The 23,039-nt window shown below is 47.1% G+C and overlaps 1 protein-coding gene across 1 annotated transcript in view; it reads left to right on the forward strand.

Annotated features, from left to right (window-relative positions):
- The first annotated feature begins 8,323 nt into the window (after positions 1-8,323).
- LOC115075631 overlaps positions 8,324-23,039 on the forward strand; it is a 169,866-nt gene continuing 155,150 nt past the window's right edge. Inside the window, exons 1-2 of the mRNA XM_029576203.1 lie at positions 8,324-8,615; positions 8,825-8,971. Coding sequence (XP_029432063.1) covers positions 8,324-8,615; positions 8,825-8,971 — 439 coding nt within the window. The remainder of the gene's footprint in view (positions 8,616-8,824; positions 8,972-23,039) is intronic.

The raw sequence follows: 23,039 nt of genomic DNA on the forward strand, positions 1-23,039 counted from the left end.
GTTTTTCTTGTCTCCTGCATTTTCTTGGTAATATCTGGAAATATTCTAATTTGTTGGCCAAAGAAAGATTGGGTCTGTTTACAAAAAGATAGTCGCAATACACTATCTCTATCTGAAGATTGCATAAAAGTCACCAGCAATGTTGATCTAGGTTCTATTTTACTCTCAAAAGATTTTTCCAGTATCTCTGTAAGATTATCTGAGGAAACATGATGCTGATCTTGTAATCTCTTTTTTTCCCTTTTTTCAGGTGTATAGAATATTTTTTAAATCACTGGAATAGTTGTTTCTGTAAATCCTAAAATATTGATACAATAACTTTTGCGCAAATCCCTAGGTGCAATCCATCTGGTTTTAGGAAAGTTCAAAAATCTTAGATTGTTTCTTCTTAATTCATTTTCAATGACATCCATTCTTTTCATCACCAGACTTTCGGATTTTATCAAGCTACACTGTACCTCACACTTTTAACTTTTGTCTCAACTTTTTTCAAAGACAGTTCCACCAACTGGATCTTGTTCTCCAATCTATGTATTTGTTCCATATTTTGTTTTACAACATTTGTTAGGTCATTTATAGCTTTGTTCTTATTTGTAAGTGCCTTCCATATTTCTTCCAGAGTGATTTTATCAGGAATTTCCAGTGGAGCGTTCACAATTACATGAATCTTAGTCTCCTTACCTCCCCCCTCCAAAAGGCCAGCCTCAGCTGGTTCCAAACATCGCTCCTTCTCCTTCTTACCCTTGGAGCCCAGGCTTATCGGGCTCTCCAAAGCTGACGGTTGTTCACCGTCTCTTCTCTGGATATCGGGAGTCCTTGGGGCTGCTTGTATCCTCGGCGTTGGAGCTTGTTGTTCCATCCCCTTACTATCTAGGGGCCGCCTGTATGACAAAGCTGGAACTGTTGGCACACCGGGGCTGAATGATGTTTCTTTGGACATAGCGTCCGGCGACTGCTCTCTGCTGTTGATGCTCGCGGCCCTTCCCACCGGTTTTTGGTGCATGTTCCCAAAAACTTCTTCAATCCGCGGTTGTCGTGAAGAAATATTGGGGGTGGAGGTAAGGTTTTCGCGAATCCTTGCCTTTAGTATGTGGCATCGCTAGTATAAGTAGAAAAGGTAATTCAAAGCAAAGGAAAGGATTTCAAGAATTACCTCAGAGCTGAGATGTTTCATGCTCACGGTGTGGCAGCCATCTTGGTTCCCTAATTCTTCCTGGGATAACTCCGGTCAAGGGGTTGGAGGCAGCAAGAATGCACAATGAAAAGAGGTGGGTCTACTCTTCTAAAACAAAAAAATAAAAAATATTTTAAAAAAAGAGGCAGTCAAAGGGAGATTGGCCCTTTGTTGAGAGGAATGGACAAGGTCTGTGGACCAAAGGGGTTCTGGACGTGGTAAGAGGTGGCTTCATTTAAGATTTTGCTCATCCGGTTCGAGAAGACTCCTGGTTCACCTTACATATCGCGAGTAAAGAGAGACTCCGTACAGACCACGCTAGAATTGTTTATAACATCTGGAGCCGATGGTGATTGTGCCTCTGGAGGAATGGGGGAAAGGCAGATATTCAATCAGTTACAGAGTGTCAGATAAAGAAGACACTTTACAGCCCATTCTCAATCTGAAGAAGATCAGTACGATGTTCCAGGTACCTCTTTGCTGCATGGGAACATGGAAGTAAGTGCAGTGGTTTGCAAAGCAATGAACAAATAAAAATTAATAAAAGTAACAATTTAAAACTAGGAAAGACATTTTATAAAACATATAAAAAAAATAAAATGGTAAACATAAAAATAAAATGATAAAAATATAACCAAAAGTCAGATCAGTATACATAAATAAGGTAAAAACAAAATGAGTAAAACAATAATAAAAAAGAATAAACTATATGCAGAAAAGCAGAGAATCAGGCCAGGTGTAAACAAAATATGAGAAAGCATGTACAAGCAAATTCAAGTATTACTCAAATGTGGGAATGCTTGTACAAACAAGTTAAGATTTAAGTGCTTTCCCAAATTTTATGAACTCTTTCTCCAGACGAATGTTGAGAGGTAAGGAATTCCAAAGACAAGGGGGAATATTTACAATGAATATGCATGAAATAAATTTGCATATACTGGGCCTCCAAAGCATGCAAATTTTTTCTCTTTCATATTCATTGTGGATATCCTGAAACCTGACTGGCTGGGAATCTCCCAGTACAGTTAGGGAGCTTCTGTGCTACAGCTCAGAATAGGAAGTACAGTGATTGACACTTGGATAGAAGTTGATAATCTCTTGTGTAGCACAGATGCTGTATACAGCAGATACAGTTTAAATATAAGATAATTGATTTCAAATATGAGAAGCTGTAAGATTCCCTCTAATTATACAGTACTGGTAAGTTTTTTGGATTTTTTTAGGGAAAGAGACCACAACCACTAAAACATATTACCATAATAACCACGACGACCACTACTAGTACAACTATCACACCCACATTGATCACTACTACAAACACAACTCATACTAACACAACCACGCACACTACAGTGAACACACCAAATACCATAATCATGACCATTCATACCATAACCACGATTCTTGCCACAGCCATGACTACCACAAATCCTACCTTGACCAATACAGCTATAGCTATACATACAATAACTACAGCTCCTTCCACTTTTACGGCAACTTCTATGACAACCATCATGACTACAGCTCCTACGAGGACTACCACACCCACTACAATCACAAGTCCCAGCACGATATTAAAACCTACCGCAACCCCTACACTCATAATGACCACTACTTCTACCACAAATACCACACCTACCATGAACACTATTCCTAACACAACCACCAACCAACCTCAACTACTACTGTTTCCATGAGCACTTTATTACCACAGTTCCTAACATGACTACAACACCCACCATAGCCAAATCTATTTTCCCCTTTCTTTAATCTGCTCCGCAGAGACATCAGCAAGCATTTAAAAATGTGTTTAAGCTCATACGGCCCTCCTCCGGCTCTTGAAATGTGATAATTATTCTCCCTCCTACGTACACCCATTGCCCCTTCCATGTCCTCTCCTGTGGACATTGCCTCACCCATCCCCCACCCCAATCCAATAGTCTTTTCCCAAGTTTTTTCCCTCTTAATACCTCCTCCATAAACTCTTTTCTCTTATGCATGCCATTGGTCCCTTCTAAAATCTTCTACCCATCAGTGCCCATGGCCCCTTCATGGATTTAATCTACTGTTACCTCTCTCCATCATTGTCACTCACTGAATCCTCTCCTCTCCTTCTACTGTCCTCACTGTCCCTTCCTGGATTTTCCCTACGATCATTTCTGGAATGGTCCTATCCTACCTCACCATGGGTACGTCTGAAGCTCCTGTTTTAACTCCACCATACTATTTCACCCCATCTTCCCATGGCTCCTTCCCAGGTTCCTCCATTTTACCTTTCCATAAGGTTCTTCCTGTGACCCTCCTCCCCAATTAACTCTTTCCTGGTCCTCTCGTGCATTGCCTGGTCCCTAAAATTGAACCTGCATTTCCTCACCCCATGCTCCGATCCTGGGTTAGTTGTACATACCCCCTTCCACTGTCCTGACCCCCCCTCCCACCCACCCCCGCCTCCTACCTTGGATCCTTTCCCTTCTATGTTCTCCATTTCCTGCCCTTATTTCACTGGTCCCTGTAATCACTACCCACACATACACCGCCCCTTCCTACTCCCGATCTTCCAATTTGTAAAGTAATGCATGCAAAGGGTGGGGATGCAACCAGGATTGGGAGGTGGTTCGCCCCACGGTAAACATTCTTTCCAGGTATCTCAGTCTGTGCCTTCCCTTGTTCCACAAGCTAAGGTGCAGCCACAGAAACAGTACCTTGGGAAGGATGCAGAGAGCAGGGCTTCTTCTCCTGAGTGTGCTATGGGAGTGTAAGTGTGGGACAGATACAAACTTTGGCAATAATACGTGTAAATACATTTAAAGAACCTTCCAGGACAAAAACCTCATAGAATCTAGGAACTCCAGGTATCAATTACCTTCATTTGCCTTACATATAATCATCGGCTAAATCTTAGCATCTGCTTTTCAATTTTTTAAGCTTATTTTTTGTATATGCAGAAACGTTTTATCTTATAAACTTGAAACTCCCCGACATGGGTCAGTGTTTTGTTCACTGTATCAGGAAGAAGTTCATGAGATAGCCACTGTCCGCCTCCATTTCTAAGTCCTTTCAAGTATCAACAGATTGCTGCAACATAGAACGCCAACAGTTTTTATTAGTGTCAAAGTGCATCGAGGCAAAAAAGAGTGCTCTCTACAAAACAATGGCACAGATGTACCGGAAACTTGTGTCCTGCTTACTAAATGTAATTCATCGTGCAAAAGTTACGCAAATGCTTTTTGGAACTGGACTGACAGCATTACCTTATATCGCCATGATGTTTACTTTTGGCACCAAAATCAAAGGACTGGATTTGGAAGCTAAACATTGTTTTCTTATACACCATGAAATCAAGTTTTTAATGTCACAAGATCCAGTGATTCCATTCTGTAATAAATTGCCAAAGGTGCATAAGCAGTTGAAAGATGCACCAGGACGTCCCATCATTGCTTCTATTGTTTCTGTTTTAGAAACATTATCACAATTCAACACCTTTCTTAAAATTGAAGTACCAAATGCTCGATCTTATATTAAGGACACCAAGCAAATGTTAAATACATTGAATGCGATCACATTAGATTTTAAGTCTATAGTTTTGCTGACTTTTGATATTAAGTCACTTTATACAAACATTCTACATGCTGCGGCTCTTGATATCATTACAAGTGCGGTGGACATTAGGCCTAGACTGTTGTGGTCGTGGACCCTTGGGCCGGTTGGGACAATGGAAGGTATGCTATGGAAGACTACAGGAAGTGTCCCAGCCGGGAGGCGGCTCGGAGAAACTCAGAAGAAGCTTCACCACTGGAAGTCCGAGATACCCCCAGGAGGAGCCCGTAGGGACTCGGACCTCTTGGACTCAGGTGGAGTCCTATGCGACCAAGGACCCAGGCAGCGGCTGAAGAGATGGAGGAGGGCTGGACCTAGGTAGCTGAAAAGTCTTCACCCTCGGAAGCCTGCGGCTCCCCTGGGAGGAGCCCGTGAGAGGCCGAGCCGCTGGGATTTAGGAGAATCCTTCTGGGCCAGCAAGTACTGGAAACCTGAGGTGGGGAAGAAGCCGAAGTCAGAGTCCAGGAACGAAGCCGGGTCAGAAGCCAGGAGTCAGAGAATCAAACCAAAGCCAGGGACGAAACAGAAAACGGAGTCGTGGATGGAGCCGGGTCGGAAGCCGGAAGTCAGACGTCGATACGAAAGCCAAGGGACGGAAGCAGAAGAGAAGTCAGGAAGCAAGCCGTGTCAGAGACAGAAGCAATCCAAAGTATTCGCAGCAACTAGCAAGTCAGGAAACCTGAGGAACCTCATTGCACGGCAAAGGCTGATGAAGCTGCATGGTTTAAATACCCTGCAGCATGTGACGTCACCCGGACGCCCTCCTATGATTTTCCCGCGCTGGCCCCTTTAAGGGTCGAGCCCCCGCGCGCACGCGTGCCTGGGGGCGGGGCCGAGCGCGTCTGGTCGGCGGCATTCTCCCTGCTCAAGGGAGAGCCGCGGAAGGCCGAAGGATTAGGCCTACGTGGCCCAGGAGCGTTCCGTACGGGCCGGGCTAGCCCGGAGGGAGGAGGAGGGACCGGGGTACGGTCCGGTCCCGTAACATAGACTTCACCATATATCGACTTCATTTATACTTAGGTTGGCAGAACTTGCTTTTTGTCACAATTATTTTTTCATTCTGAATTCTTTTTGCATTCAATAGCATAGAACTTCAGTGGGCACAACGATGGCCCCAAGTATAGTGAACTTATGTTACACAGTTCGAGGAGCAGATTTGTACCCTTCTGAGCATTTTAAATAAGTTCAAGCCTGGTATAGGTATATGGACGATATTTTAATGATCTGGGCATCGTCTGAAGAACATCTTCATCAGTTTTCTGAGTGGCTCAACTTACAAGACACAAACTTAAAGTTCATTATGGTATGAAGTAGGGATAAAATATCCTTTTTGAATATATGGATAGTTAGACAAGGAGATAAGTTGGGAATGTCTCTTTATTGAAAACCTTCTGAGAGGAATAATTTGCTACACTATTCCATTTTTCATCCATATAGTCTAAGAAATACAATTTACAGTTAGGACAATTCTTAAGGATAAGACACATTTGTTCTAATAAAGCAGATATTTTTAATAGAAGCAAAGGAGTTAAGTGCTTGTCTACTGGAATGTGGGTACCCATAGACATCCCAAGTCCGATTCTAAAAATCATTTGACTTGTGTTTTGAGTAACCTTTGCACTATGGATTATATTTAGAAAGCAGGACACAAGTTTCGGGTACATCTATGCCATTGTTTTGTAGAGATCACTCTTTTTTGCCATGATGCACTTTGACACTAATAAAAACTGTTGGCGTTCTATATTGATACTTGAACGGACGTAAAAAGGGAGGAGGTCAGTGGCTATCTCATGAACTTCCTCCTGATACAGTGAACAAAACACTGACCCATGTTGGGGAGTTTCAAGTTATAAGATATGTTTTATCTGCATATATAAAAAATAAGCTTAAAAAATGGAAAAGTAGATGCTAAGATTTGGCCAATGATTATATGTAAGACAAATATAAGTAATTGGTATTGGGAGTGCCTAGTATGATAGATACATAGATGGTATGCGGTGTTTGTTTTGGAAGGTTTTTCATATGTATTTTCAGCTCCTTCCGTTACCTCACCTCTATAATATCGTTTAGTAGGAAGTGTAACACATAGAAAGGCTGCCACATTCATCACGGATCTCTAATTGCTTTTAGTTCTGTCCTAAATCAGGGAAGGGTCTCATTAGATCATTTACAGACATTTCTCTGTCATGGACAGGCATCCCCCAGAGCTCGAGGAAATGGTAGAAAGTGTAAATACTTCTTGATCAGAGTTCAGACTCATCCTCATCCAAGAGGGAGGGCTCAGTTTAGCAAACATCCTTAATTTTAGGATTTTAATTGACAATGATTAAAAACATTTGAAAGAACATTAAATAGAGCTGTTGTTTCTAGAAACTGGTGACGTTGTGTTTAATGCTGCAGATCTAATGCATGTCTAAAGCAGCCTCACATCTGGATGCAATCAGAAACTTGCTAATTCATCTTAGCTTAGACACATCATCTTAGGTTAGACACTGACCTAATCTACAAAAAACACATCTCCACAAAAATAAAGGAAGGCTTTCACAAACTTCAAATAATAAAACATCTAAAACCCCTACTTCACCCCCATGATTTCAAAACCGTCCTTCAAGCCCTCATTTTTTCAGGTTTGGATTACTGCAACTCCCTTTTGATCGGCCTTACAAAATCATCTTTGAGACCCTTGCAGCTCCTTCAGAATGCTGCAGCCAGAGTACTAACAGGCAAAAGAAAAGCTGATCACATTACACCTGTTCTCAACCAATTACAGTGGCTCCCTATTGAAAAAAGAGCAGAATTCAAAATTCTCACCATACTCCACAAAGCAATATACAAAGCCAACTACTCCGCCTTTGATGACATCATTCACATTCATTGCTCTCAACGAACTACAAGAACTGCCAGCAAAATTAATCTAGTGATTCCCTCACTTCCACAGGCTAAATTATCCTCCACCAGAAACAGAGCCTTTTCCATCATCGGCCCTAAGCTCTGGAATTTGTTACCTCATTCCCTCACCAATCAAGAAAACTTAAAATCCTTCAAAAAAGACCTAAAATCCTGGTTACTCAGCCAATCTTTTAAAGATAGCTCCCAATGACTTTAAAATACTTTATTTATTCTGCTATTTTTCAATCTCCCTGTTTCATTGATACAGATGCCCTTCAATGCATCATGAGATCTATGTTCATCTATTCAGGGTTCTATCCTGTGTTATCTTGTTATTCATTCTTGTTATGTCTTTATGTATCCTTAATTTTAAATTGTAAACTTCATATATCGTTCAATGTAACATGTTGTTTCTGTATGTAAACCGGAGTGAAGGCAACTCTGCTATACCTCGGTATATAAAAAATGCTAAATAAATTAATAAATTGTGAACATTTGGGACATAGCTTTGTATTGCACCTGATATTTAGTATGAAATGCTGTATTATTCTAACACTAAATATATCTCTCCCTGCAGGTTCCCCCTGCCATGACAGGCACACAGTTTTTTATGCAAATGTCAGTGCTCCAGTAGTATATGAAGTGGCTATGTGTGTGGTCATCATGTGTCAGTTCACTTTTCCATTGAATGAAAGATTAGAAAAAGATTTTCATGGATACTGGTTCAGGGAAGAAGATATCTCCTCAAGCATCCCCGTAGCAACTACTAATAAATTTATAAAAGTGGATGAACGTACCAGTGGTCGCTTCAACATCTTTGGGAACCTATCGGAATGCGACTGCAGCTTCAGGATCGACGACGCCTTTGTAGAGGATACTGGCAGATATTACTTCAGGTTAGAGGGAGGACTTGTGCATAATTACCGGGAACACCAAGCTTCTATCACTATAAGAAGTAAGTATGTTCAGCTTTTCTGACTTCCTAAGTTAATCAGCAAGTCTTTGCGTTGCATGCATCAAAGAGATGCCATTTATGTTGCTGCAGTAGTGATATTAGACCATGGCAGTAATATCACATACTTTTCCTTGGCTCTCGCTTCTCTTTGCTGCTGGTGTTAGCTGCAGAGCTCTGTGATTGGCAGTTTCTTTCTTTCTCTTGTTTAGATTTCTCGATGCAGCCCAAATTCTCGATCTCGATCCCCATCCCTGATATGCTGGAGCCAGATGTAACAGTGACGATCAACTGCACAGCTCTGGAGAGGTGTGCGGGAACCGCCCCCATCATAACCTGGAAAGGAGATTTAACTACACGTAATTCCACGACTAGCACAACATCATCTTCTAAAAATGGGACATTAACCTATTCATCCAGTTTCACCTTTACTACATCTGCAGAAGAGCACAGAAAAAATCTGACCTGTTTGGTTTATTACACTGCGGTGAAAATGTCCAAGGAGAAAACTGTCACCTTTAATGTGAAGAGTAAGTAGCTTGATTCTATTGAAAAATACTGTCAGAATAATCCATTTTTCCTGTACGTACCCAGATAAGTCCAGACTCTTGGGTTTTGCCTCCCCTCCAGCAGATGGAGTCAGAGAAAGTTTTACTGCCACTTGCAGTCTCTCAGTATTTCTCTGTCTCCAGCATGCAGTCTGATTAATAAAAAAATAAGAAACTCTGAAAGAGCATGTAGACTTCTGTCTTTGCCTCACAGAAGGTTGTTAGACCCTGGTGGGGTCATCCCTTCTTGTACATGAGGCTTGAGAGCAGGGGGTCGGGGACCCTGTGTTGCTCGGATCCCAGGCCGGACAGGGCTGATACCTCGAGGTCCCGGATCACTCGCCCTGTGGGATCTTCACAGCCTGTCATCTCTTCAGGAGCTTGCTGTTGCTTTTTTAAGGAAAGTGCCCCTTTTTTCCATTTGTTTAACATTTGTTAATTTATAAAAAAAATAAAACAAAAAAAACCAGCATCTATAGTGAGCCTTTCTATCTTTTTTCTCCCCTGCCTCATTCGGCATTTCCCCCATGCGGCGCTCGACTGGGATTGGGAGTCCCAGTCTCGCTTGTGGATGTCACATGGGGTGGCCTGTTCTTCCTGCGGGGATGCGCGGTCGTGTCTTTCCCACACTGGCCTTTGCTCCCGATGCCTCCCCAGGAAGGAGGGGCCATCGGGGAGCTCTGGGGGTGGCATGGGCAGTGTCTCCCATGCTTTGTCGTCCTTCAGCGCTGCCTGCTGTGGAAGACCGACTCCCGCGGTGGCCATATTGTCTTCATTTTAGTCGGCAGCACGGGCCGCGGAGGGAAATTTGAATCTTCCTCCCTCATTGTCTCTGGATCCCCAGGCCTCTGGGGGAGGTCATTAGCAGGCTGGGGGCCTTCCTGTCAGTGATGAGGACCACAGGGATCCTTTGGATTCATCCTCATTTTCTCCTGAGTTTGTGCTCCTGCTCCATAAGGACTTTAAGGCCAGGAAGGCTGCACCTCAGGATGCATCCAAGGAGACCTTGGGGCAGCCCACCAAAAAGTCCAGGACCTCCATGGCCATGGATTCCCCTAGGGTCCGGCGGCTTCTGAGGGCTTCAGTGCACACAGCTGCCACGGATTCTTCCTCGACCTCTTCTAATACTGATGGGAACCAGGGAGGGGATTCCCAGGAGTCCGGGCCTTGGGTCATTCTAATGAATCCGGATCTGTCCCTCTTGCACAGTACATCCCTCGAGGGTGATGACACTAAGGTGGTCCATTTATTCCATAAGGAGGAGCTGAGGCCACTTATTCCAGAAGTGTTGAAGTAGTTGGGCTCGGACAATGTGCAAGTGGATTTTCTAAGTCACAGCAGCTGGATCCCATAGAGTGGGAGCTGTCTGAGGAGGTGATATCCCTCATTTGTCGTCGGTGGGGGATCCCATCCGTGGAATAAATGGTGACCTTCTGAAATGCCAAGGCTTGGCATTGCTTCAGTCTGTGGAGAGAAAGAGGAGCAGAGAGAGTATATGCCTTGGTCTTGCCTTGGCTGACGGACATCCCTGTTTCCTCCTGGCCTCCGATGGGCAAATTTCTCTGGAGAATAGAGGTTCATCTGGGACTGGTGATTCTGCTGGCGCTGGAGTGGCCACACCATCCATAGTTTGCAGACTTGTTCAACCTAGTGGTGGGTGGTCCTCGCTGGTCCCTGACACATTATGTTCTGCAGATGGGTGAGCCAGTTTGTTTCGATTAGGCAAATTGATTCTGTCTAGCTGCTTGTCTTTTGAAAGTGGCACCTAAAGGAAAAAGGTTATTCAATCGCGGTCATTGCTACACTCTTGCAATCTAGTAAGCCTTCCACCTCTCTATCCTACGCGAGGGTGTGGAGCATTTTTGATTCCTGGTGTTCCAGCCAGAAGGTGGACCCGAAAAGAGCATCTATGTGCCATATTTTGGCCTTTCTTCAGGATGGTTTGGCGAAAGGGCTTCCTTTAACTTGCTTAAGGTTCAAGTGGTGTGGCGCTAGGTTGCTTCCGAGACAAGGTTCGTGGCGCATCAGTTTTAGCACATCAGGACATTTCCCGTTTTCTTCGAGGCATGACGCACCTGCACCCTCCTGTTCAACAGCCGTGCCCATCTTGGAACCTTAATGTGGTCTTGTGGTGCCCCTGTGTGCCCTTCTTCAAGCCTCTGTGGCGTGCGACTACACAGGATCTCACTTAGAATGTGGTCTTTTTGGTGGCTAACTTTTCTGCGCACAGAATTTACAAACTTCAACCTCTTTCCTGCAGGGAGCCCTTTATGAGAATCTCAGATGAGGGGGATTTCCTCTCTTAAAACCGCTCTCTCTGAAGAGAGAGCGGTTTTAAGCGGTGTACCGCAGGGATCGGTGTTGGGACCGGTCCTTTTCAATATCTTTGTGAGCGACATTGCGGAAGGGATAGAAGGTAAGGTATGTATTTTTGCGGATGACACTAAGATCTGCAACAGAGTGGACACGCCGGAAGGAGTGGAGAGAATGAGACGGGATTTAAGGAAGATGGAAGAGTGGTCGATGACATGGCAGCTGACATTCAATGCCAAGAAGTGCAAAGTCATGCATATGGGGAGTGGAAATCCGAATGAACTGTATTCGATGGGGGGAGAAAGGCTGATGTGCACGGAGCAGGAGAGAGACCTTGGGGTGATGGTGTCTAATGATCTGAAGTCGGCGAAACAATGTGACAAGGCGATAGCTAAAGCCAGAAGAATGCTGGGCTGCATAGAGAGAGGAATATCGAGTAAGAAAAGGGAAGTGATTATCCCCTTGTACAGGTCCTTGGTGAGACCTCACCTGGAGTATTGTGTTCAGTTCTGGAGACCGTATCTCCGAAGAGACAGAGACAAGATGGAGGCGGTCCAGAGAAGGGTGACCAAAAAGGTGGAAGGTCTTCATCAAATGACTTATGAGGAGAGATTGAAGAATCTAAATATGTACACCCTGGAGGAAAGGAGGAGCAGAGGTGATATGATACAGACTTTCAGATACTTGAAAGGTTTTAATGATCCAATGACAACGACAAACCTTTTCCATAGGAAAAAAATCAGCAGAACCAGGGGTCACGATTTGAAGCTCCAGGGAGGAAGATTCAGAACCAATGTCAGGAAGTATTTCTTCACGGAGAGGGTGGTGGATGCCTGGAATGCCCTTCCGAAGGAAGTGGTGAAGACCAGAACTGTGAAGGACTTCAAAGGGGCGTGGGATAAACACTGTGGATCCATAAAATCAAGAGGCCGTCAATAAAGAGTGGGTGGCTCACCAGAATGACGGCTACTGCCTGGAGATAATACCCTTATTCAATAAACATACACATGGTTACTGTGACTCCAACATCACTCTAAGCTACAACAGCAAGAGGAAATGTGGAAAAAAGGATTCGCACTCATAAAGTGGGGAGTAGCTGGCTTGTTACGGCGGTTACTACCCCAAACCAAATAAGCCTGATACTTCACTTTCAATACATATCCAGCATAGCTCTCTGCTTCAACGGCAGGGGAGAAGAAAAACTGATACTTCACGCATAGCTCTCTGCTTCAACGGCAGGGGAGAAGAAAAACTGATACTTCACGCATATCCAGCATAGCTCTCTGCTTCAACGGCAGGGGAGAAGAAAAAAGGATTCGCACTCACAAAGCGGGGAGTAGCTGGCTTGTTACGGCGGTTACTACCCCAAACCAAATAAGCCTGATACTTCACTTTCAATGCATATCCTGCTTCAACCGCAGGGGAGAAGAAAAACTGATACTTCACGCATATCCAGCATAGCTCTCTACTTCAACGGCAGGGGAGAAGAAAAACTGATACTACACGCATATCCAGCATAGCTCCCTGCTTCAACGGCAGGGGAGAAGAAAAACAACCAATAAGGGCTGAATAACACAGTCTGGGTAAAACAAACATGGGTGTAGCTTGCTTATTGCGGCGGTTACTACCCCTACTACCCCTAACTAATCAAGCTTGATATTTCACTTGGTTGCAGCTCCATCACTGCTCTCTACATTAATGGTGGGGGTGGAAGGGAAATAGAACCAAAGAGCTAAGAGAAACAGATAAGTATGAGAAAAAAATGTGAAGCTTGCTGGGCAGACTGGATGGGCCGTTTGGTCTTCTTCTGCCGTCATTTCTATGTTTCTATGTTTCCTTGCGGACTGTGCCTTCTTTCTTGCCCAAGGTGGTGTCCTCCTTTCACGTTAATCAGTCAGTATGAAGCTCTTGTCTTTCTCAAACATAGATCCTGCAGCGGCGCACACTAGAGATTTGTATCTCCTAGAAGTCAAAGAGCCTTGCTGAGATAGGTGGAGGTCACAAATAATTTCCACATGTCAGATCACTTTTTTGTGTTATGGAACGGTGCCAAGAAAGGGCATAAGGTATCAAAAGTGATGACTGTGAAGTGGTTGAAAGAGGCGATTAATTCCGCATATATTTGTCAGGTCAGGTAACCCGATTCCGGTAGATCTCAGGGCACATTCTACTCGCTCTCAGGCAGCCTCTTGGGTAGAGTGACAGTCTCTCCTCTGGAGATCTGTAGGGCAGCTACATGGCTGTCATGAGACACCTTTGCCAGACATTATCGCTTAGATGTCCAGTCACCGAGGGCTGGAAATTTCGGCGTGAGTGTGCTGTGAGCGGTATTCTGCTAATCCCACCCTACTTAGGGAAGCTTTGGTACATCCCAGAAGTCTGGACTGATTTGGGTACGTTCAGGGAAAAGTAAAATTGGTTCTTTCCTAGCGTGTAGCAGATGGACTCAAAACAAGTGGGTATAGTGTGCTCGTGCTAGCAGTTGGAGACGGATCTGACGTCAGCACGGGTACATATACCCCCGCAGGAAGTGCAGCAATTCAGTAATTTCCGTCTCCAAAGCAGTTTGGAGCTACCTCACGCTCGCTGAGCGTTTTTCCAAATTCTAACGACTAAATTCATAGAAGAAACCTACCTGAAGACGAGCCCCGCACTCCTGCGGTGATACCATTCGGTCCCTCCCCCAGCTGAGTTTCCCGAGGTGATTTCCGCGGTCCCTCGGAGGTAAGAGCCTCGGTCCGGTGGCCGACTCGCGGCAGGGACCTAGCCTCCGAGTGAGAAGGGTTCTGGCGCGGCATAGAGGCAGCCTCGGTCCCGGTGTGGACTTGGCCCCCGAGCGAGACGAGTTCGGGCGCGGCCTAGAGGCAGCGGGTGCACCTCCTCGAGTGCGGCAGTGACGGTAATCACCCTCTCCCCCCGCAGCCGGAGACCGCCCGGGTCGCAGCCGGGAAGCGCTGAAGACAAGGTAAGGCGTACATCTTTACTTGTTGGTCTCCGAGGAAGCGAGGAGTAGCAGAGGCTGCCTACGTGGCAACCCGCCAAGGGGGATCGCCATTTTGCCTGCCTGCTCGCCGTCGCCTTCTGCCCTGGTTCGTCACCGCGCAATAGGCGCATGTTGCTACGCACATGTTGATAGGCGCACGTTACTGACCGCACGTTGATAGGCGCCCGTTGCTAAGCGTACATTGATAGGCGCCCGTTGCTAAACGCGCATCCATAGGCGCCCGCTGATAGGCGCCAGTTGATAGGCGCACGTTGATACGCGCACGTGGACAGGCGCACGTAAATAAGCGCATATTGGTAGGCGCTCATCTTTCGCCCATATTACAAAGCGTAGACTCCAGCTGAGTTAACAGACGAGATGAAGCGTAAGAGAGCCCATGCGTCAGTGGAGCCGGCACCTCCAGAATCAGGCATAAGCCTCTGCTCTGCATGCAACCTCAGAGCCACACAGAGCGAGGAAGCAGACTCCCTATGTGCCCAATGTGAAGAGGCCCTGGGAGTTCCAGGCCAGGACCAGTCGCAGCCCAGCGTATTTGCCGGTTCCTCAGGGAACACCCCGGACCTAGCAGGCGGCGGTGAGCAGCCAGGGAACCCGAGAGACCTGGTGCCCCTAAGGCCAGATCCTGCTTCACTCTCCTGGGTGGAATTATTCAAAGGGATTCATGCCTTTGTCACAATGCAGTCTGATGACTCGGCCCCTGGACCCTCAAGGCCTAGGCACGGCCACTCGCCACCCGGAACCCCCACTTATGGGGATTCAGATTGCCCTGAGGAAGACGACGAGCCCCCCGAGGTGGGAGAACTTGTTTCGGGGATTGAACCATATCGGACCATGAGGCGCTTCTTTCTGAAAGAGGATCTCCCAGGCCTGATCTCTCAATGCCTATCGGAACTGGCTCTCCCGGGCCATGACACCCCAGGGGAACCTAGAATGAATCCCCTGTTAGAGGGCCTGCGCCAAAACGACTCAACATTTTCCCCTCCTACAAGCAGCACAGCAGCTAATCGATCTGGAATGGAATGCGCCGTAGGCATCATTCAAAGGGGGTCGGGCCTTGGCTGGCATGTACCCCTTAGACCCGGCAACCAAGGAAATGCTGGCGTGCCCCCAGGTAGACGCCATACTTAGCGCAATTGTGAAACGCACCACCATTCCGGTGGAAGAGGGGGCGGCCCTCAAAGATATACATGACCGGCGCATGGACGCCATTCTGAAACAAGCCTTTGAGGTGGCAGCCATGTCCCTACGCATTGTGACCTGCTGCACCGTGGTGACGCATTCCTGTTTATGATAGGCTAGGAACAACACCCCGGGAGAAGAGATGGAATCAGCTTTTTCGTTCCTCACTGACGCGGCCTCCGACCTAGTCCGTACGGCAGCCAAGGGAGTGTCATCCTCAGTGGCAGCCAGGAGACAGCTCTGGCTACGTAACTGGTCGGCCGACTCCTCCTCCAAGACACGTCTCACGAGAATGCCCTTTAAGGGATCCCTCCTGTTCGGCTTCGACCTCAAGAAACTGGCCAATAAATGGGGCGCCTCTCCATTACCCCGTCTACCAGACGACAGGTCAAGGAGGAGCCAGCGCCCTTTTCCTAGACCATCCAGAGGTAGAAACTCTCAGCGCTTCAATCCTTACAGGACTCGCTACCTAGCACCTCGTTCGCAGGCCAGGAACCAGTCCTTTCGGACTAAGCACAACAAGAGGGGAACTGGCTCGGGTTCGGGTCCCGGCCGTACCTCACAATGACAATCAGCCGACCCATCCGGGGGTAGCAGCCATAGGGGGAAGGCTAACCCTCTTTTACCGCAGGTGGGTCAAGATCACCTCGGACCAGTGGGTCCTCGCCATCATCCGAGAAGGGTATTACCTGGACTTTCTTCGGCTCCCGCCGGACAAGTTTGTGGAATCTCCTTGTTCACCCCTCAAGAGGGCGGCACTAGAAGTTACCTTGCGGAGGCTCCTATCCCTAAAAGCCATAATACCAGTGCCTGCAGGGGAGATAAATTCTGGGCAGTATTCCATTTATTTCATAGTACCCAAGAAGGAGGGCACTTTCAGGCCCGTCCTGGACCTCAGGTCAGTCAACTGACACCTACGGGTCCCCAGCTTTCGCATGGAAACTCTGCGGTCTGTCAAAAATGCAGTACAGCCAGTGGGGTTTCTCACATCCCTAAATCTGTCGGAAGCCTACTTGCATATCCCAATCCATCGGGATCACCAGCGCTATTTACGCTTCAAAGTCCTGAACCAACACATCCAGTTCCGAGCTTTACCCTTCGGGTTAGCCACCGCGCCACGGACCTTTACCAAGTTCATAGTAGTAGTGGCAGCGTCCCTCAGGAAGGAAGGAATCCTCATCCATCCCTACCTGGACGATTGGCTGATCAGGGCGAAGTCACCGGAGGAGAGCCACCAGGCAACCAACAGAGTTATAGCTCTTCTGGAAAGCCTAGGATGGGTATTTAACTTGAACAAGAGTTCCATACAGCCTTCTCAGTCGCTGGAATACCTAGGAGTCCGATTCGACACCCAGGAAGACAAGGTCAGTCTGACCGCCAAGAGGAGAGCAAAGCTCCAGAATCGTCTGCAGGCCCTGCTGAATGCCACCCGGCCCACAGCTTGGGATTACCTACAGGTCCTCGGCCTTATGGCATCCACTCTGGAGGTGATACCATGGGCGCAGGCTCATATGAGACCATTACAACGCGCCCTCCTATCTCGGTGGAGCCCACGATCACAGAACTACACCGTACACCTACCTCTACCAGCCAGAGTGCAGAATCAGATACGGTGGTGGTTGCAGCCCGGCCACATGAGCCGGTTGTCAAGAATGTCCTCCCCAACCTGGACCCTGCTCACTACAGATGCCAGCCTGAACAGATGGGGAGCACACTGCGAAGAACTCACCGCCCAAGGGCGGTGGAATAGAGAAGAGTCTGGGTGGAACATCAACCGACTAGAGGCATGGGCAGTCAGGATAGCATGCCTGCGATTTGCCCACAGACTCCGAAACAAAGCGGTCAGAGTGATGTCGGACCATGCCACAACAGTGGCATACATCAACCGACAGGGCGGAACCAGAAGCCAACAGGTATCCCTAGAAATAGCCCCCCTGATGTCTTGGGCGGAAGCAAATCTACAGGACATCTCTGCCGTCCACATCGCCGGGAAGGACAACACCACGGCAGACTTCCTCAGCAGAGAAAGCCTAAATCCGGGGGAATGGCAGCGGTCGCCCACAGCTTTCCAGATGATTGTGGATCAGTGGGGGACGCCGGGCATGGACCTACTAGCGGACAGGTCCAACGCTCAAGTACCCAGATATTTCAGCCACAGGCGGGATCCTCTGTCCCAGGGGATCGATGCCCTGGTACAGCCATGGCCTCAGGGGATCCTGCTATATGCCTTTCCTCCATGGTCCCTGCTGAGTGCCATTATACACAAGATTCAGCGACACAGAGGCCTATTTCTTCTAGTGGCCCCGGACTGGCCAAGAAGACCCTGGTACGCAGACATGAGAAGACTACTGGCAGGGAATCCATTTCCCCTGCCTCCACAAAGGGACCTGCTGCGGCAAGGTCCCATCCTCCACGAGGATCCAGCTCAATTCTCTCTTACGGTCTGGCCATTGAGAGGGCTAGACTGAAGAAAAGAGGATACTCGGGGCCGGTAATAGATACTCTCCTCTGAGCACGCAAGTTCTCCACATCATTAACATATATAAGGATCTGGAGAGTATTTGAAGCCTGGTGCGAAACTCACGGCACCAATCCACATGCCGCTAAGATCCCTATCATTTTGGATTTCCTGCAAGATGGACTTCAGAAGGGTCTGTCCCTCAATTCCATCAAGGCTCAAGTGGCAGTGCTATCCTGCTACGGTCCCTGGAGTGACGGCAACAGCATCGCCACACACCCAGACGTTTCACGTTTCCTGAAAGGAGTCAAACACATTCGCCCGCCACTGAAGTGGCCACTGTCCCTGTGGAACCTCAACCTAGTTTTTGAATTTCTAGAGGGTCCCGCCTTCAGACCCCTCCGAGGCCTGTCCCTCCGTTTGTTAACCTTGAAGATGGTGTTCCTGCTGGCCGTATGCTCAGCACGCCGCATCTCAGAGCTACAAGCGCTGTCCTGCCGTGATCCGTTTCTCAGAATCACTCCAGTGGCTATCCATCTTCGCACGGTTCCTTCCTTCTTACCCAAATTAGTCTCACACTTCCACCTCAACCAAACCATATCCTTGCCCACCACGGAAGGTTTGAAGAAGACGGAAGAAGGTCGAATGCTACGCCATCTCGACATCGGCAGGCTGCTGTCCAAATATCTGGAAATGTCAGAAGCAGTACGTAAGACGGACCACCTGTTCGTCCTTCACAGCGGGAAGAAGCAAGGGGAAGCGGCCTCACGGGCAACCATCGCCCGCTGGATCAAAGAAGTTATCAAGGCAGCCTACGTAGAAGCGTGAAAACCACCACCTCTACGGGTCAAGGCTCACTCTACCAGAGCGCAAGCGGCCTCTTGGGCAGAAACTAGGATGCTGTCGCCTGCAGAGATATGTAAAGCGGCGACATGGTCCTCCCTCCATACCTTCTCCAGATTCTACATTCTGGACGTCCAGGCCAGAGATGATACAGCATTTGTGAGGGCGATCCTGAACGGACCTCGGGCAGCATCCCACCCAGTCCGGGAGTAGCTTTTGTACATCCCACTTGTTTTGAGTCCATCTGCTACAGGCTAGGAAATGTAGAGATTACTTACCTGATAATCTCGTTTTCCTTAGTGTATGCAGATGGACTCAGCATCCCGCCTGGCTGCCGGTATACATGGGGATTCACCGACTCACGGTAAGCCATGTTTTCTTATATAGGGCATCCACCCTGCCGGGTGTCGACGCCTTCCGGTTGAGAACACTGGCGGTCTCCAGCTACTATCAATCAGTCAGGGTAATCCTGTTCATTTAATCGATCGGTCAGTTACACATATATCCATAAAGCTTTTGCAAGGAAGATTACTGAATTGCTGCACTTCCTGCGGGGGTATATGTACCCGTGCTGACGTCAGATCCGTCTCCAACTGCTAGCACGAGCACACACTATACCCACTTGTTTTGAGTCCATCTGCATACACTAATGAAAACGAGATTATCAGGTAAGTAATCTCTACATTATCTGCCAATTTCTGGTGTTAGCCTTCCCTGGTTCTTCAGGATCAATACCATTGGACCCAAAAGGCACGAAGGAAGGCGATCTATAATAGCCGTCAGGATGAAAGAAAAGAAATAGATGCCTGTAGTCTTAAAACAATCCTTTATTGCAGTGGAGACACAAGGGTAGCCCGACTCTGGCCGAGTTTCGCCGTTTCAAAACGGCTGCCTCAGGGGCTTACAATAATCTTCTTGAATTCATTAGTTATATATCGACTAAGAATATAGTGTGATCATATAAAGAGCTGTATGATCTCTTATGTTGCATCTTGAAGCATTCGCGATAGCAGAACTCCACTAGCAAAGGCAAACATGTTTGCCTTTGCTAGTGGAGACGCAACATAAGAGATCATACAGCTCTTTATATGATCACATTATATTCTTAGTCGATATATAACTAATGAATTCAAGAAGATTATTGTAAGCCCCTGAGGCAGCCGTTTTGAAACGGCGAAACTCGGCCAGAGTCGGGCTACCCTTGTGTCTCCACTGCAATAAAGGATTGTTTTAAGACTACAGGCATCTATTTCTTTTCTTTCATCAATACCATTGGAGCCACTGGTTCCCTTGGTGCTTCTGGTGCCCACAGGGCATTCAGTGCTAGTGCGGGCACCAGCGGTGCCTTTGATGCTATGAATTAGAGCTCACTGACCCCGGGCACACAGTGTGAGGAGGATGCCCCCTATGATCCTTGAAAGAGTGAGGTGTCCCCGTGCTCAATGGAGGAATCTGAAGATTTGTCCTCTGAGCCATATCCTTCTGAGAATAGGCGTAAGTATCCACTGGAAGACTTAACCTTTGCTGGGTTCGTGAGAGCCATGGCAGAAATGATGCTTTTTCAGCTACTGACCGAGCAGGATTCCAGGCATAAGATGCTAGAAATCCTGCAAAGAGGTGGTCGCATTACCAGTGAATGACGTCTTTAAAGATCTGGTCGTCCAGCTATGAGAGTACCCCATTTCCATCCCACCAGTAATCCAGAAGACTGATGCTGTGGATCTGGTGCAACTCATCATGGGATTTAATCGCCGTCAGCTTCCACACTAGGTGGTAGTGGTGGAATCCGCATTAAAGAAAGCGAAGAGATTGCGGATCTGGTTTTCCTCCCTACACAGCAATTTCAGGAAGATTTCCTGAAGGTGATCCAACAGGGACTGGAGTGTGACAAACAAGTTCAGCTCAGCTTATGATGTGTGAAACAGCGGCAAGAGTGGTCGTGGCAGGCATTAGAGCTTGACGCAGGGCCTGGCTTCGGGCCATGGACCTGAGGCCCGATGTATAAGACCATCCTGCTTCCTAGGAGAAAGTGCAGTTGCTTACCTATAACAGGTGTTCTCCTATGACAGCTGGATGTTAGTCCTCAGGAATCCCCTCCGCCTCCCCACGATGTTGGGGGTCAACTTCGGTTTGTTTTATTTTTTCGCTAGTATGTTTTGCATTGTGACGAGAATGAAAGGGGACCTCACGTTGACGCATAGATAGTAGCCAGCTGGGCATGCTTAGTCGGATGATGTCACGCACATGTGAGGTGGAGTCCAAAAACCTTCGACCAAGATGTCTTACAATCTCAAGTGGAAGAGGTTCTTGGTCTGATGTGAGGGAAATGGTTTGCATCTGTTCTCCTGCTCAACCCTGATAATTCTGAATTACCTGTTGCACCTGTCCGATGGTGGCTTGAAGACCACCTCTGTGAGAGTTCACCTCAGTGCTATTGGAGAATATCACCGGGGGGGGGTGATATTCTCCAATATCACCGTGGGTCGTTTCATGCGGGGCTTACTTCTTAAACCTCTGATCCGACCCGCAGCGGTCTTACAATCTTGCGACCTGAAGTACCTATCCTGGAAGGTCATCTTCCAAATTGCATTCACCTCAGCATGCAGGGTCAGCGAACTTCAGGCTTTCGTGTCACACTCACTTTATGCAGTATTTTTTCATGATAAGGTGGTTTTGTGCACACTTCGTAAGTTCCTATCGAAGGTGGTCACAGAGTTCCATCTCAATCAGTCTATTGTCCTGCCCATGTTTTTTCCAAGGCCCCACTCTCACCAAAGTGAATGAGTCCTGGACCTGCACACCCTAGATTGTAAGAGAGCACTAGCCTTTTACCTGGCCCAGATGGTGTCCCATTGCCAGTGCACGCAACTCTTTGTCTCCTTTAATAAGAGCAGATTGGGAGTCACTGTGTCCAAGCAGACCTGCTCAAACTGGCTGGCAGATTGTATTTCATTCTGCTTTGCACAAGCGGGACTGCAACTTGAGGTCCATATCAAGGTTGATTCTGTAGAAGCCATATCAGATCAGATCTGCAGGGCAGTGACTTGGAGTACCCTCCACACCTTCACCTCTTATTACTTTCACATAGAAATGAAATGAAACATAGAAATTATGGCAGAAGAAGACCAAAAGGCCCATCCAGTCTGCCCAGCAAACTTTCACACTTTTTTTTTCTCATACTTATTTGTTACTCTAGTAACCTTTTGGTTCTATTTCCCTTCCACCCCCACCATTAATGTAGAGAGTAATGTTGGAACTGCATCTAAGTGAAATATCTAGCTTAATCAGTTAGGGGTAGTAACCGCCGCAATAAGCAAGCTATACCCATGCTTATTTGTTTACCCAGACTATGAATTAAGTCCTTGTTGGTTGTTGTCTGTAGATAAATCCACATTTCTTACTTCATCCCCTGCCGTTGAAGCAGAGAGCTGTGGTGGATATGCGTGAAGTATCAGACTTTCTCTCCTGCCGTTGAAGCAGAGAACTACACTGGATATGCATTGAAAGTGAAGTTTCAGTCTTTCTCTCCTGCCATTGAAGCAGAGAGCTATGCTGGATATGCATTGAAAGTGAATTATCAGGCTTATTTGGTTTGGGATAGTAACCGCCATAACAAGCAAGCTACTCCCCGCTTTTTTTGTGAATGCAAATCCTTTTTTTCCACATTTCCTCTTGCCGTTGAAGCATAGAGCAATGTTGGAGTCGCATTAACTGTGTGTATGTTTATTGAATAAGGGTATTATCTCCAGGTAGTAGCCGTCATTCCCGCGAGCCACCCACTCTTCATTCACATCCTCTAGACTTTATGGATCCACAAGCTGCCTTGTCGACAAAGATGGTCGACAAGGCAGCAGTTTCAGCCAGTCAGAACTCCATAATCTTTTTCAGCCATGAAATCCAAATCTGCCTACTTTGGGCCCTTTATTCGGGTTCAGGCTCTCCTGCAGTGACCAACAGCAACAAGGTTGTTGTGCCCATTGGCACCTAGTTGGAAGCCTTTTGGTCTTGTTTGTTGATTGGGAGCAGCCTGTATCTATGTATTCACCCATGTGTGAAGACTACCATCCGGCTTATCCTAGGAG

Source organism: Rhinatrema bivittatum, chromosome 14 (genome assembly GCF_901001135.1).
Source record: "Rhinatrema bivittatum chromosome 14, aRhiBiv1.1, whole genome shotgun sequence".
In the NCBI taxonomy this organism is placed as follows: Eukaryota; Metazoa; Chordata; class Amphibia; order Gymnophiona; family Rhinatrematidae; genus Rhinatrema; species Rhinatrema bivittatum.